General features: G+C 48.9%; 1 protein-coding gene across 1 annotated transcript; it reads left to right on the forward strand.

Annotated features, from left to right (window-relative positions):
• Positions 1 to 3,426: 3,426 nt before the first annotated feature.
• On the forward strand, positions 3,427 to 16,799 carry Blvrb (biliverdin reductase B). Its single transcript, XM_038340315.2, has 5 exons — positions 3,427 to 3,608; positions 12,236 to 12,400; positions 12,543 to 12,632; positions 14,070 to 14,198; positions 16,537 to 16,799. The coding sequence occupies exons 1-5, from the start codon at positions 3,530 to 3,532 to the stop codon at positions 16,692 to 16,694; spliced, it is 621 nt and encodes a 206-aa protein (XP_038196243.1). The 5' UTR covers positions 3,427 to 3,529; the 3' UTR covers positions 16,695 to 16,799.

A 16,799-nucleotide genomic window follows, 5' to 3' on the forward strand; every position in this document is an offset into this window, starting at 1 on the left:
GCATGAAGGCATTCTCTCACTTGCCTGAGTTACACAGCTAAGTCAGCTGCTGGGTCTCAAACTGAGTGGATTAATGTTCCCAAATGTTCACCCCTGTAGTCACCACCCTTTGTTGTGTAACTGTGTTCTCCAACTTCCGGGCGAGGAAAGGTCTATGGGTTCTGGGGGAAGACATCCTTCCCTTAGACCCTGGCTTCTAGCGCATGACTTGCTTTGACCGGCAGAGTTGACTGGGAAGTACTTACTAGCTGGCCAGTCCGGAGCCCTTTAGACACAGCAACCAGGCTGCTTGGGCTGTGATCTTAGACTAGAGTAGGTCCGGGGCCACAGGCTCTCCAGACAAAGCCAGCTACAGCCAATGATGATCACTGTGACACCCCTAAAACTTGAGGCCTGAAGAACTGGACTATCAGGTCTAACCTAAATTATTAAACTCTTGACTTGACAGCTAAATAAATGTTTAGTGTTTCAAGACAGTGAGTTGGGCCAGGCAGTGGTGGCACACACTTTCAATCCCAGCACTCAGGAGGCAGAGACAGGATGATCTCTATGAGTTCAAGGCTATCTCGTCTACAGATACAGTTCCAGGACAGGCTCCAAAGCTACAGAGAAACTCTGTCTCAAAAAACAAACAAACAAACAAAAATCCAAGACAGTGAGTAGGGGGTGGGGTGATTTGTTACACAGCATTCCAGTAGCAATAGCTGGCTGATGCGTTGCTTGCCTCTAGAATCCTGATACATTATAAATACCTATTTGACAGGGTAAGTGACGCCAAGTGTATCTCCAACACAACCTCCACATACACACCCCAGGTCTGGTTCTAAGACTATAAAAATAGAATAGTACCCTTCTTTTTAAAAGACACAAACAGCTGCAAACTCCGGAGAGTTTAAAATGCTATGTGGGTTGTAAGTTGCGGCCAACGATAGATTATTCCTTTCAGTGGCCTCTCTACAACCCACTGCTCTTTTTCCCTTCTCCCATAGAGACCTGTAAGAGACCACATGGCTACCTAGAGACTACCAGAGTAACCTCCACCGAGTCAACCGCCCTGTCATTGAGTCATCTGTGGAAATCCGAAGGGTGTCTGAAGATGAGCCGAGCTGCTCACTCGGCAAACACGGTATCTGGTACACAGCAAGCACTCAGTATATCTCTCATTATTCTGTTCTTCCTCCCAGAGTGTCCGGAATTGCACCCAGAGCCTCACACTTCCATGTATTCCACCACTGAGCCGCAGGGCCAACCAACTCTGAGTTTTCACCCTTTGGTCTTAGCAAGTCCAGGGTTCTGTTCAAGGGTCAAGAAGAGGCAGGTTCGATGCTTTGTTCCGGCTGTGTGGAAACCTAGTAGCTTGAATTCAGTTTCTCCGTGCTTTTATTTCCTTCCCAGTTAATGGGTGGTCACAACTGTTTCCCCAATGGAGGATACTTGGGCCAGAGGAGGCGCTTAGCACTTGGAGAGCTTTCTGCCGGGCTCAGGGAGCATCTCTGCCCTTTGGGAAGTGGGGGGGGGGGAGCGGTGTATATAAAGAGGGGTCCTGCCTGCCCTGGCAAAGGCCATGGGGCGCTGAGATGAGACCCGATGCTTTAACCCTTCCAAAGCCGCGCCTCTCTGCCCTTGTAGTCTAGTAACCATGCGGAGGAGGGGGGCCTAGGAAGGACAAGGCCTTGGGGTGACCCACGCCTGGCTCAGAGACTGGACAAGATAGGGGTAAGGGGGTTTGCTGCAAGCTGGATCCCAAGCCTCCACCCGGCTAAACAGACCCGTAGGCTCGGGCCCGCCAGGGTGCAGGGGAATGAAGCTGGGCCAGGTGGGGAGATGCTGGGGAAGGGCCGCCTTCCGCACGGCCGCTCACCTGGGCGCCGGCCGCCGATGCGGTCCCCGATGCACGCCGTGCAGCACCGCCCTCCCTGCGGGCGTTCGCCGCCGGGCCCGGCCCGGCTCTGTTCGGCCCCGCCGGCCCGCCGCTCGGCCAGATCCGCATGCGCCGCCGTCGCCGCGCCTCCCCCACGCGCCGCAGCCGCTCCGCGCGCCCCCGGGACCCCTCCCGCACGCCGCCACGCCGCCCGCGCTGTCACACACCGGGCCACGCGTGTGATGCACAGCCGCGCTTGCGAGCGCTCGAGGCAGCGTCACACACTCCCACACAGCCACTCTCACACACCGGGGCCTCTGGCAACGTCACACACACCCTCTCCACATGCACACTCTCACGGTGTCACTTTCGCGTGGGGTCACGCAGGGTCGAATCTTCGAACTGTCATATAGTCATTTGCCGAGTTTTCCTCTCTGGAATGTGCCCTGCAGGGACATTCACTATGACACACTCAGATATAGCCACCACCAATAGTGTCAAATGTAATCACCAATATAGTGTCTAGTGTCCTGCAGGGCCAGACATTCTGATAAACTCAGATACAGCCGCCACCACAAGGTAAGGGTCACATGAAGTCACCTGAACAGTGTTCGGGATGAAACAGTGCCCTGCAGGGTCACATCATGACACACTCAGTTAAGGTCACCACCACCAATGCTGTCACATGCAGTCATCTACACACTGTAAAATGCCCTGCGGGGTCACACACTGTGACACACTCACATACAGCCACCACCACCAATGTGGTTGGCACATACAGTCACACGTCACACACTCACTCCCAAGGTGTCACGGAGCGTCTACACTCACACATCACAAAGCTTACAATTACAATCTGACACACTTGAAATGTCATGCTAGTTGCCAAGGCACAGAAGACACGCCCTGTGTTGCTACGTACCCACATATCATAGCCTCAACAAGGCACAAAGAGGATCACAATAAATGTCATACACAGTCCTACATAAATGGGACCGTATTATCGTACACCCATACAGGACACATGTGGTGTCCCAATCCGAAAGTGCCACACTCCGTTACAGCTTACCTCACACAGACCTCACACTCACATCGTACCAGAGACTGAGTGCCCCCTCACATGATCACCCCACAGCCGCCAAATAACCGCTCCATTGACTCTATACGCAATTCACGTTATAACACAAGGAATCGGACAGGGCGTCGCCCACAAACACAGGTACAGAATCACACCGCGCACACACCGCTCCTGAGCCCAGGTGTAGTGAAAGGGGGTGTGAGCAAGGAGAGCGCGGCGGGCGTGGTTCCCCGGCAGGCCCCGCCCTATCCCGCCCCGCCCACTATTGGTGGCTGGTTCTAGGAGGCTGAGCTCTGAGTGACAAACTGCTCTAGCTCCGCCCGCTCCTTCCCTAGATGGAGGCGTGGCCTCTGCTTCTAAGCGCCAATCGGAGAAGACTGTCTGAAAAATGCAATCTGACTACTGTTCCGCCCACTCGCGCTCTTCCCAGCAGGGGGCGTGGTCGACTCAGTCCCGCCCTTTGAACCCAAAACGGAGGGCCCCGCCCCATCCCTCTGCCAGGGGAAAGGCGGACCGCGCGCTACCTTGCAGCCATTGGGTTCCCGCGCGTCCTCGGAGCACTCAGCCTTTCGGACCCAGGACCCCGCAGCATGACTGTCAAGAAGATCGCGATCTTCGGTGCCACCGGCAGGACCGGGCTCACCACATTGGCGCAGGCGGTGCAAGCAGGCAGGAACCGGGGCGGGTGGGGAAGTCGTGAGCTGGGAAAGGTCGTCCTGGGGCCGGGCAGAGAACACTTGTGGCCGTTAGTGCCCAGCCTGTGGGGCCAGCTGGTGGTCACGGGGGCAGAAATGGAGGACTCTGAGATTCAGTTTTATGTAAGTCAAAGGTTTAGGGATTAACCATGGGAACCCGGGGGACTCCTCTGACACTTATATGTAAGCCAGGGGCTCGTGTGAAATGTATTTGTGACTGTGGTGGTGGTCCTAGTTAGCAGACCCAGAAAGGGTTTTCTGAGCCAGCACCAGCTTGGCGCCCAGCCAGCCAGGCCCATCTCCCTACACGTGTTAAATCCTGGTGGCCTTCACTTGGAATGGGAACTAGTATTCCACCACTTGACAGATAAGAAAACTGAGAGAATGACTTGCTGGTACATGACTGCGCTGGGACTCGAACCCGGTTCGTGCTCTTAAGCACACATGCACACACAACGCGCGCGCACACACACACACACACAACGTCCTCAGGCTCATAGCTTAATCACTGGAACAGAAAATCGAAAAGCTGAGGCAGCTAGCTACTGCAAACATGGAATGTGCACCAGATGACAGTATAAGAGAGTGGCAACCTAGCAACAGCAGTCCTGGGAGAGTCAGGATCCCCCAGCATCCCCCTGGCTCCTCAGTCTAGAAGTTTGAACTTCTAGACCAGGCCTGAAAGTTCCAGATAAAGGGCCGCACCCTTGCTAGCCTTGGCGATTCTTAAGATATTGACTATCAGAGCGCCCCAAAAGGGTGGAGGCCACCAGGACCCCTGTCTCTGCTCATTCCCAGCCCAGCCCCTCCTCTTGCTGAGGCTCTTTCTAGAAGTTCCATTTTTCAGGGGCTATCCTCCCCAGGGACTTAGTAAGGATCTTAATTCATGGCAAAGGAGAGACCCCTGGGTCTCCCAGTGAAAACCAGTTTGTGTCTGTTTGTAGTGTATGCACCTGCGATTCTGGCACTGGAGAGGCAGAGATAAGGAACTTGAGTTCAAAACCATCTTTGGCTACTCAGCAAGTTTAAGGCCTTCAAAACAACGAAACTAAAGCAAGCTGATGTTAAGTAATTTTTAAGGAGGAACAAGGAAGGGACTGGAGAAGTTGGGGAGTGCTGAGTCACCATGAATTTGTGGATGATCCTGTTAAAACCGGCAACTTAATCCCCATTACCACTGTTTACCACTGGCTCTCCCTGCTGGTCACAGATGAAACTGCACACAATAATTTGGGGAGAGCTGTTTCTCCCAGTGGCTCAGAAAGGCCCCTAAGGGAAGAAGGAAAAATAAGTCAGGAAGGAATCTGAGGCTACACCTGCCTGGAATACTCCTGGAGACCAGGCGTAGTAGAGCCCATTGCCTAGCACGCTCAAGGCCTGTGCTTCATCCCAGCACAACCAAGGAAAACAGGTGGCTAGGAAGGGCTTGAGTGACTTGGGTGTTCCATTCCTTTCGTGCCGTTTCGTAGAGTCTGACAAACATGGACTGTGGTTCATTCTGCACATTCAGACAGGCAGATCTGCCACATTCCACGGTGGTGTGGCCAGATGCTTTGTCAGCTCCAGTTAGAGACCTAAATATCTGTGAAAGAAATGAGGAAAGAAAGGGAAGGAAGAGAGAGAGAGGAAGGATAACCAACACCGAAATCGTTGTGAGCCGGAAAGATGGATTGCTGGGTAAAGGTACCCAGCAACATGAGTTGAGTTTCCAGAATCCAGATGGGGGAAGGAGAGAACCAACTCAGAAAAGCTGACCTCTGACTTCGCACCCTCACACAAATAAAATAAATAAATAAATAAGTGGAGACAGAGATGGCTCTTGCAGTGCCATCTTACAGAGGGACTTACAGTGTCGAAGGTGCGTGGACCGAGGCCCAGGTGTACTTGGTGGGAAGTGAATACTCCGTGGCCATCTCAACTCACACCCAAGATTATGGCCCAGTCTTGAATTCAGCTCTGGCTTTCTCCATCTCTAACTCGTGGTCATGGCTAGTTACCTAAACTTGCCTCAGTTTCCCGATCTACAAAGTAGGCATGATAATAATTGCTACTATGTAGAATTGTTGCAACCTAGTACTTCTCAAACTAGGGGCCATAGAGTTCTGGGCTGTTTTTTAATTGGCTACAAAAGATCAAAATGTATCAAGTTGCCATGGGCGTTGATACATCCGAGCCTAGCTGCCAGGCTCAGCCACCTGTCCTCAGTAGGACAATTAATGAGAAAAATTCATATTGAAAGCAGAATTAGGAGGTGTATTCAATGTGGGCATGTTGGGAAGATCCTGTAACACTCCCCCCTACTCAGGTCCCTCTTTCAAGATCTTAACAAAAGGTTTAAGTTTAAATAGAAGCAAAGAGATCTCTGTAAGCAAGCAGGTTCAGACAAGATACAGTCATGGCCAGCATCATCCTATTGGCCCCTGTATCCTCCAAGGTGCCCTGAACAGTTGTCAGAACTGTGGGATCTCTTCCTCTCCTGGTTGGCACAGGGCCCCAGGCTCCTCCTCCTGCCAGCATGAGATATTTGGGGAAATTTCAAAGTCTTAGGGTCCATTCATTGTTTCGAGCTGTCTGATTACCAGATGTGTTCCGACTGGCATACTTACAGCATGCCTTACTTACCTCTACAGTGAGTTCAAGGCCCAGTTTGGGCCATGAAGCCGTGTCTCAAAATAAAAAATTAAGAATAACTATAAGAGGATAATAACAATAGAAACAACCATTGCTTCTTTCAGGCCTGGAACTTTGAATTCATTTGCTTTAGTATAGCTTGGTTTCTATGAAGTTTTGGTCTTGTTTTGGTTTTTCTTCTTTTTTTAATTTCCACTCCATTTCTTGTTTTTTTTATTATTTATTTATTTTTATTTTATATGCATAGTTGTTTTGTTTGCATGTGTATCTGTGGGAAGGTGTCAGAACCCCTGGAGCTGGACTTACAGATAGCCGTGAGCTGCCACGTGAGTGCTGCAATTGAACGCTGGTCCTCCGCAAGAGCAGCTAATGCTCTTAACCTCTGAGCTGTCTTTCCAGCCCCTATTTTGGTTTTTCTATGTAGGATTCAAATCAGGGCCTTGCATGTGCCAAGATTTTATGGCTGAGATCCTATGTCTGTATTTGTGTGTGTGTGTGTGTGTGTGTGTGTGTTAGAGATTTTTATATACTTCTGTATGTGTGTGTGTGTGTCTTTATAAGATTCCTTTCCCTTTTTTTGGTTTTTTTCTGAGGTGGGTGTTGTCTGTTTGTTTCAGATCAGGTCTCACTATGTAGCTCTGGCTAACCAGGAACTCACTCTGTAGTCCAGGCTAGACTCTGCCTGCCTCTGCCTCCTGAGTGTTGGGATTAAAGGTGTGTACAGCCATATGCTGCTCTTTTTAGCTTTTGTTTGTTTGTTTGGGTCTTTTGTTTTGTTTTGTTTTGTTCTTTCAAGACAAGGTTTCTCTGTGTAGCTCTGTAGACCAGACTGGCCTCGAACTGACAAAGATCCATTTACCAGCCTCTGCCTCCTGAGCGCTGGGATTAAAGGCGTGCGCCACCACCACCCGGCTCTTTTTAGTGTCTTTAATTATATGTAGGTGTGTGTCTGTGTGTAGTGATTTGTGTGAGTGATTACAGGGGCCAGCGGTGTCAGATCCCTGGAGCTGGAGTTACAGCTGTGTGCTCGGATGCAGAGAACTGAACTCTTGTCCACTTACCTAAGAGCAGCCAGTGCTCTTAACCACTGAGCCATCTCTCCAGACCCTAGTCTGTGTGTTTTTTCAGACAAGTCTTACTCCGTAGCCCAGGCTGGCTTTGAGCTGATCGCTCTGCCTCAGCTTCCAATGCTGGATGCCACACCCAGTGTGACTTGGTCTCTTTCACTTAGCCATGTATACACATTTTTCCCCTTCCTCAAACTGGTAAAGCATGCATCAGTATTGCCTTTGTTTTGATTGTCAAATGGCCCTGCTGAATCGTATGGGTTTATCCATTAAACAGTTGGTAGGTGATATGAAAACTACTAGTAATGACCACACGTGTAAAAATTTGGGATGAAAACATGTTTTGGATTTCCTTCAGTCTGTTATCTGATAGCAGAATTGCTGGGTCACATGGCTAGGCTGTGTGTGTAATCTTTTGAAGAACTGCCAGGGTGTCCTCCAAAACAAACACATCATTTAGTGTTACCCTCATGAGTGCACGAGTGGGGTTGCTCCCCACCGGCCCACCAACCCTGACACCAGACTTTTCCTTATGTCTCCTTGATAGGCGTGAAATGGCATCTTACTGTATAGTGTGGTCAGTGGACTTTGGTTTTTTGAATCTGAGTCTCAGGTAGCTCAGACTGGCCTGATCCTCCTGTCTCTTCCTCCTGGTTGCTGGGATTATAAACTTGTAGTATGGTAACAGGGTCTGTGTGGCCCTGTAGCTTTGGCTGCATGGAATTCTGTGTGAACCAGGTTGGCCTCCCATGTGGTGGTACTATACACCATACTCTCTTTGTTTTTCTCTTTCTTTTTTATGTTACATTTTATTTGTTAATTGTGTGTGCCCACTTTCGGAGGTCAGAGGAGAACTTCCAGGAGTCAGTTTTGTCCTTCCCCCGTGTTGGTCCTGGACATCCCAGGAAGTTTCTCAATGCCTTTATCCACTGAGCCATCTCGCCAGCCCTTCTTCTGTTTGACTTTTTTTTAAGATATAATCTTATGTAGCTGACCTTGGTTTGCTATGTAGCAAAGGCCATCCTTGAACTCCTGGTCCACCTGCCTTTGTCTCCAGAGTGCTGGGATTTCAGATGTGTGCTACTATGCACATCTGCTTTTTTTTTCCTTCCTTTCTTTTTCCTGCCCCCACCCCGAACCCCTAACACATGGTTTCTCTGTGTAGCCTTGGCTGTCCTGGAACTTGCTCTGTTAGCCAGGCTGGCCTCAAACTCACAGACCTCTGCCTGCCTCTGCCTCCCCTGGAATTAAAGGCATGTACCACCACTGTGTGGATTCTTTTCATTTTTAACTCCATGTGTGGGAATGTGGTCAAGTGTGTGGGGTGGATGCATATTTGCGTGCAAGCCTATCATTCTTCAGGGGCCATTCACTATGGTTCTCTTTTTGCTTCCATTCTTGAGACAGGGTCTCTCCCTGGGACAGCTGAAAAGACTGAGCTGGCTGGCCAACAGGGCCCGAAGATGCACCTGACTCTGCCTCCCAGCACTGAGATTACATGTATGCTCCACCATGTGCCTTTTGCTTTCAAGTATCTCAGTGTTTACTGATCAAATCCACCCCAGTTCTCTCCCCTCACTTCTGACTTTTTACATGGATTCTGGTTATAGAAGTCACGCTTGTGTAGAAGTCTACCTACCTTACCCGCCAGGCTACTCAGGAGGCTGAGACAGGAGAATCGCTTGAGTCCAGGAGTTCTGGGCTGTAATGCGGTATGCCAATCCAGTGTCCACACTAAGCTCAGCATCAATATGGTGATGGTCCCGAGAGTGGGGGACCACCAGGTTGCCTAAGGAGGGGTGAATCGGCCCAGGTCGGAGATGGAGCAGGTCAAAACTCCCCTGCTGCTTAATAGTGGGATTGTGCCTGTGACCAACCACTGCACTCCAGCCTGGACATCAGAGCGAGACCCCGTCTCTTTTTGTTTGTTTGTTTGTTCATGTATTTGATTTGTTTTTGTTTTTCCAGACAGGGTTTCTCTGTAACTATGGAGCCAGTCCTGGAACTTGCTCTATAGACCAGGCTGGCCTCGAACTCACAAAGATCCACCTGCCTCTGCCTTCCGATGAGCCATCCCTGCAGCTCTGTCCCTTTATTTTCTTCAAGTTAGCGTCCTTGAAGCACCTAAGAAGGGGGTGCGTGTTTATTGGAAACAAGATATCAGTATGTAGACCAGGGTGGGCACTGAATTCCAAATGCTGAGAGTAAAGGCGCCACCACATCCAGTTTTCCATTTTGATGAAGTCCAGTTAGTTTGTTTTGGCTTTTGCTCATACTTTTGCTGTCATAGCTAAGAAACCTTCTAACCTGCAGTCATCAAGATGCGTTCTTCCATTTTCTTCCAATAATTTCATAATCTTCTCTTATGTTTATTTATGTCTTTGATCATTTGGGTTAATAATTTAAAAAAGAAAAACTTTTTACATTCTGTGTATGTGTGCCCACAGCATGAGTGTGGAGGTCACACTTGAGGGAGTTGGTCCTTTCCTTCTGCCATGTGGTTCCCGGGTGATCAGACTTGGCGCTTTCTATCGCCTTTACTGACTGAGCTGCCTCTCATACTTGGCGCTATCGCCTTTACTGGCTGAGATGCCTCGCTGGCCCTTGAGTTAATTTTTGTGTATGTTGTGAAGTGGAGATCCTCAGGCTTTTGCATTCAATATTCTATACCAGTTTTAAAATATTGTTTTTGTTTTTATTTGGAACAAGAACTCATGTAACCCAAGACTGCATAAATTTAAAGGTATCCTTGGCTACATAGTGAGTTTGAGGTCAGCCTGGGCTACATGAGACTGAGGGTAGGGAAGCTGAAAGAGAGGGGGGAGAAAAAAGTGGGGGAGGAGTATAGAAAGGAAACACAGCAGCAAAAATGCATAGAGACTAGTATTAGTGGCGGTGGTGGTGCACGCCTTTAATCCCAGCATTTGGGAGGCAGAGGCAGGTGTAGCTCTATGAGTTCGAGGCCAGCCTGGGCTACAAGAGCTAGTTCCAGGACAGACTCCAAAACTACAGAGAAACCCTGTCTCGAAAAACCAAAGAGAGAGAGAGAGAGAGAGAGAGAGAGAGAGAGAGAGAGAGAGAGAGAGAGAGAGAGAGAGAGAGAGAGACTAGTATTAGTGTCATCCTGGGAATGTTACAAGCCCAGGGTCGGAGTTTTTTCTGTGTAGTGCTGGGATTAAAGGCGTGTTCCACTACAGCCCAGCTGAAACCAGGGTAGCTTTAAGGATTCAAGGAGTGAATATGTGCAAAGCATTTGGTGTCTGGGACAAAGTGCCTGTTGATTCTATAAATGTTATTTCTGGCTTAGTGTGCTGCTCCAGGCCTGTCATTCCATCAACCCAGCAGGCTGAAGCAGCAGATCCTTACATTTCAAGCCAGCTTGGGCAACATATTGAGATCCCAATTCAAAATGAAAATTAAGAAGTGAGCTGTGGCTGTAGCCATTGATAGAGCACATACCTAACACACAAGAGGCCCTGGACCTCCATCCCCAGCACCACATACACCCAAGCTTGAGAGCACACACCTGTAGTCCTAGCTCTTGGGAGGTGGGGACAGGATGACCAGCAGTCCAAGGCCAGTCTGGAGCACATGATACCCTGTCTCAAAAATAAATCAATAAATATAAAATGAACGTTAAAAGGGGATGCAGGCATATGGGTGGGTGTGAAGGACCTATTTAGCCTCGGCTACACCCCAGAGTCGCCCTACTTGCCCCATAGGTTATTCACCAGAAGCACCTTCACCCATGTCCCAGAGTGTAAAACTCTCCCGTCGCTTATTCTGTAATTGACATGGGCAGCTATCTAGAGGAATGGAACCTCTTCTTTTCCTTTGTATGTATCATCTTCAGAGGAAGGGACAAATCCTGTGACAGCTGCAGACGACGGCTGGTGAGCTTTCCTCGTCAGGCCGTTATCAGTGTAGTTCTTTTTATCTATTTGATGACTTTTAATTATTTGTCATCGGTATTTTGTTTTTCAAAGCAATAGATGGTACCCAAGACCTCATTTGTTCTATATAAACACTCAGGAGAATTCTAGGCAGGGGCTCTACCACTGAGCTACACCCCAGCCCCTCACTGTGGGATTCTGGGCAGGGGCTCTACCACTGAGCCAAACTTCAGCCTCTCCTCAATCCTTTTTCTCCTTGTTTTATTTTGAGACAGTCTTACTATTTGCCCAGAACTTTCTGTCCTTATACCTCAGCTTTCTGAGTAGCTGAGTCACTGCCCTTTGAAACCACAGGGGCTCCTCAGAGTCTCTAGTGAGCACTAGAGATACCCTTGGCCAAGGGAGGGAACTAATTCCAGCTTCATTTAGTCCCGGGGAATTGGGGAATTTGGTTCCTCCCTTACTTCCATGACCATGCATGTATGGGGGAAGACAGAGCCAGGTGGTATGCCAGGGGTTAACCATTTCCCTGCTGGAGGGTGGGGAAGACTAGCCAAGGGTAGTCTCATGGAGACCTACATTCAAGTCGTTTGTGAGGCAGCAATAAAGAAAGCATTGCCCTGTCTTAAGGGCTAGTGAGATATCAACTGCTAGTTTGCCAACTTGATGACCATCACCTCAGAATATCACTAAAAATGGGGAAGCCCGGGCCGGGCAGTGGTGGCGCACGCCTTTAATCCGAGCACTCGGGAGGCAGAGGCAGGTGGATCTCTGAGTTCGAGGCCAGCCTGGTCTACAAGAGCTAGTTCCAGGACAGGCTCTAGAAACTACAGGGAAACTCTGTCTCGAAAAACCAAATAAATAAATAAATAAATAAATAAATAAATAAATAAATAAATGGGGAAGCCCGGGAAGAAAATGAGTTTGAGGATCCCTACACCCTGAAGGGTCCTGTACAGTTAATCATCCACCAGCCCACTGACCTGCTTTCTGCTCCTCTTGGCCCACAGGTTATGAAGTGACGGTGCTGGTTCGTGACTCCAGCAGGCTTCCAGCAGAGGGGCCCCAGCCAGCCCACGTGGTGGTAGGAGATGTTCGGCAGGCGGCCGATGTGGACAAGACCGTGGCTGGGCAGGATGCTGTCATCGTGCTGCTGGGCACTGGCAACGACCTCAGTACTGAGCCTCCCCTTTGCCCTCGGCCCCTCCCTGCACCTCGGCCTCCAGCACCACCCCCTCCCCCGGCCCCACCCTTGCCACCCCTGCCACCACCACCGCCGCCACCTGCCAGTGACAGCCACTCTCTGTCCCCTCTAAGGTCCCACCACAGTAATGTCCGAGGGCACCCGGAACATTGTGGCAGCCATGAAGGCGCATGGAGTGGACAAGGTCGTGGCCTGCACCTCGGGTGGGTGGTGGGGTCATGGAAGTGGGGCTGAACTGGGAAGGGGGTGAGTACCGAACAAGTAACCCCCAGTCCTCTGAAATATGGTATTAAAGCTATCCCAAGGTACCATCGATTGTGAACCTAGCAGTGTGCCCCAGATTCTGTACCCACGTGGTTCACAGATAAAAGTGAGGTGACACACAGATCAGTGATTGAGCTGACATCCCAGATGAGCAGAGCCAGGGTAGAAAGGGCACGGCAGAGGGGTCAGGGTTGGGAGTAGACATGCTGGGGAAGAAAATGGGAACCAAGAAGTTGGAGACACTCACAGAGAATATCACTACAGCTCTGGTGGTGTCCACTAACTTGCTGCCCTAGCAGTTACGGAGAGACAGACACTAAACAAAAGTTACTGGGAGTCTAGGATGTGGCTCAGTGGTAGAGCCCCTGCCTAGAATCCTCCAGTGAGGGGCTGGGTGTGGCTCAGTAGTAGAGCCCCTGCCTAGAATCCCCCAGTGAGGGGCTGGGGTGTGGCTCAGTGGTAGAGCCCCTGCCTAGAATCCCCCAGTGAGGGGTTAGGGGCATGGCCCAGTGGTAGAGCACAGTCTGGCATGTACAAAGTCCTAAATTTTATTCTCAGGACTGAAGTAATCATCAGCAATCCAGAGGGAGTTAATAGCAATTAATGCTAACATCACCCAAATAAAAAGCCACATATAGCTTTATTCCTGTAATCCTAGCTCTAGGGAGGTAGAAACAGAAAGATCCCTTGGACCGCTGGTCTGTTGTCTAGGCAAACTGGTGAGCTACAGATTCAATGAAAGACTGTCTCAAAAAATAAGAGGGAAGAGAGTGAACTCTTTTTTTTAAAAAAATATTTATTATTTATTCATTTATTATGTCTGCTTACATGCCTGCAGGCCAGAAGAGGGTTTCAGATCTCATTACAGATGGTTGTGAGCCACCATGTGGTTGCTGGGAATTGAACTCAGGACCTCTGGAAGAGCAGTCAGTGCTCTTAACCTCTGAGCCATCTCTCCAGCCCCTGAGGGAGAACTTGTGAGGAAGGAACCCAACATCGCCTTGTCCTTAATGCACAGTGCACACACATGCATATACCACATGTACAAATTTTTACATTTGTTTTCGCTATTGTTTATCATGGGGGGGATATGGAGGTCAGAGGACAACTTGGTGGGAGTCAGTTCTCTTCTCCTATCACGTGGATTCTGACATCAGCCTCAGGTTGTCAGGCTGGGGACAGGAGAAGAACTTACAAAGGACAGGTGGCTGGCTGAGAAGACATCAGATTTAGAATAACCGGTCCACTGACTTCTTAGAATGGATATAAGAGAGGTGACTGAAGGGACCTGCATTCTGGCAGTTGAGAGGCAATAGTAAGCCACCTAATGATTCTGTTTAGCCCTGGCTAACCCTGCCCTGTGTCCCCTCCACTAGCCTTCCTACTATGGGACCCAACCAAGGTGCCCCCACGCCTACAGGATGTGACTGCTGACCATATCCGGATGCATAAGGTGCTACAGGAGTCGGGCCTGAAATACGTGGCTGTGATGCCCCCACACATAGGTGAGTAGGGTGGGGACTCTATGGCCATAGCACCGCCAGCCTTGTATGCCACCTGAGAGCTTAGCTGGGCCCTCCCTGGCTCCTCTAAAACTGCCAGCTGCACAGTGGGTTCATATTCAGGTGCATGCCCATAGAACAGTGTAGGCTGGCAAGAGGGTTCACTGGGTAAATGCTCCTGCCACCAAGACCAAGGACCTGAGTTCAAGCCCTGAGACCCACATGGTGAAGACAAGAAATGCCCCCTGAAGGTTGTCTTTTGATAGCCACATATGAGCTGTGACAGGTGACCTCCTCCTCAAAACAAGTAAATAAAAATGTTTTGGAAAAAATGTTTTTTTTCAGCAGTTAAGGGCACTGGCTACCCTTCCAGAGGACCTGGGTTCGATTCCTGCACCTACATGGCACCTCACAACTGTCTTTAACTCCAATTCCATGGGACCTGACATTCTCACACCAATGCACATAATTCTTTGTTTGTTTGTCTGTTTGAGACAGAGTTTCTCTGTAGCTTTGGAGCCTGTCTTGGAACTTGCTCTGTAGACCAGGCTGGCCTCATCTCTGCCTTCTGAGTACTGGGATTAAAGGCATATGCCATCACCAACCAGCTATAGAATTTTTTTTTAAGAATATTTTTTCAAATGAGGATCAAATAAATGATCCTCGCCTGTAATTCCAGACTTTGGCAGCTGAGCAGGAGGATTACTACTACTAAACTAGCCTGGATATTGAGGTTTGTCCCAGAAATCCAAATCAGAAAGAAAGAAAAGTAGTAAATATATTTTCTGTCCTTCCTTGCCTAGTTTCACCTTCTGCCTCAAGTAGCCCGGGATGGCCTTGAATTTACAGTTTAGCTGAGGATGACCTTGAACTTCTGATCCCCAATCTCCGCCTCCCAAGTGCCAGAATTACAGGTGTTCAGCACCACACCTGGGTTGTGGTTTGTTGTTGTTTTCATTTGATTTTATGTGTGTGATGTTTGTATGCATTATGTTTGTGTACCGACTACATGCAGTACCTCAGGAGGCCAGAAGAGGGCTTGGATCCCATGGAACTAGAGTTGCAGGCTGTGGGCCACTATGTGGGTGCTGGGAATCAAATCCCGGTCCTCTGGAAGAAAAACCAGTGCTCTTAGCTGCTGAGCCATCTCTCCAGCCCCTATGCCTGGTTCATTTGATCTCCTTTCTCTTCTACTGTTCTGTTGTCTCTCTGTAATAAACGACATGCAATACAGATATTAAAATATCACCATAATTTTTCTCTTTTTTTAAGATTTATTTTTATTATTTTTACATATATGTGTGTGTGCCATTATGTTCACATGAGTGCAGAAGCCCACAGAGACCAGGGTGTTGGATTCCTTTGGTCCTAGAGTTACAGGCCGTCATAAGATGCCTGACATGGGTTTTGGGAAACAAATTCAATTCCTCTGAAAGAGCAGTAAGTGCTTTTAAGTACTGAGCCATCTCTCCAGCCCTAAAATCACCATCATTTATTATTGTTTCCTGATACTGAAAGTCAAGATTCAGAAAGTGGCTCTTGCATGGGGATTTCTGCTCATTCAGAAGGTGGTAGGGGCTGTAGTGACATGGAAACCTTCCACACAGACACATGTGGAGGGAAATGCAGATGTTCTGCTAGAACAGCTATATGTAGTCTCCCAGTGCTTTCTCACGCTAGTGTAGCTGAAAAAGAGATGCCAGGCGTGGTGGTACACACCTGCCATCCCAGACTACGTGTTTGAGGCCAGTCTACATAGCAAGTCTTGGTCTTAAAAAAATAAAAGTTAGGGGGCTGGAGAGATGGCTCAGAGGTTAAGAGCACTGGCAGCTCTTCCAGAGGTCCTGAGTTCAATTCCCAGCAACCACATGGCGGCTCACAACCATCTGTACTGAGATCTGATGCCCTCCTCTGGTGTGCGGGCATACATCGAGGCAGAATGTTGTATACATAATAAATAAATAAATAAATAAATAAATATAAAAAATAAAAATAAAAGTTATTTGATGAACTAATATAGGAAAGCCCCCACATACACACACATAATACACAAAACTTAGTAAATTAAAAAGTTTAGCCAGGTGATTGTGCCACACGCCTTTAATCCCAATAATCCAGGGGCAGAGGCAAGTGGATCTCTGAGTTCGAGGCCAGCCTGGTCTACATAGTGAGTTCCAGGATGGACTCCAAAGCTACACAGAAAAACCCTGTCTCGAAAAAACAATAAATAAATAAACGAATAAATGAATAAATAAATAAACAAATTGATTAATTAATTTAAAAGAAGAAAGCTGAAAATGGAAAGGATGGCTGGTTCATTCCCTCTGACTTTCTCTCACAGGGGATCAGCCGCTAACTGGAGCCTACACAGTGACCCTGGATGGACGAGGGCCCTCAAGGGTGATATCTAAGCATGACCTGGGCCACTTCATGCTACGCTGCCTTACCACCAATGAGTACGACGGACACAACACCTACCCCTCCCACCAGTATGAGTAGGACCCTGGCCCTGGTTGGGGGATGGCATCCTGAGAAATGACACATAGAGGAATCAATAAATTTTTAGTCAAGAGCTTCAAATTATTTCAGAACACCCAACCCAGA

Source organism: Arvicola amphibius, chromosome 8, assembly GCF_903992535.2.
Source record: "Arvicola amphibius chromosome 8, mArvAmp1.2, whole genome shotgun sequence".
NCBI classification, from domain to species: domain Eukaryota; kingdom Metazoa; phylum Chordata; class Mammalia; order Rodentia; family Cricetidae; genus Arvicola; species Arvicola amphibius.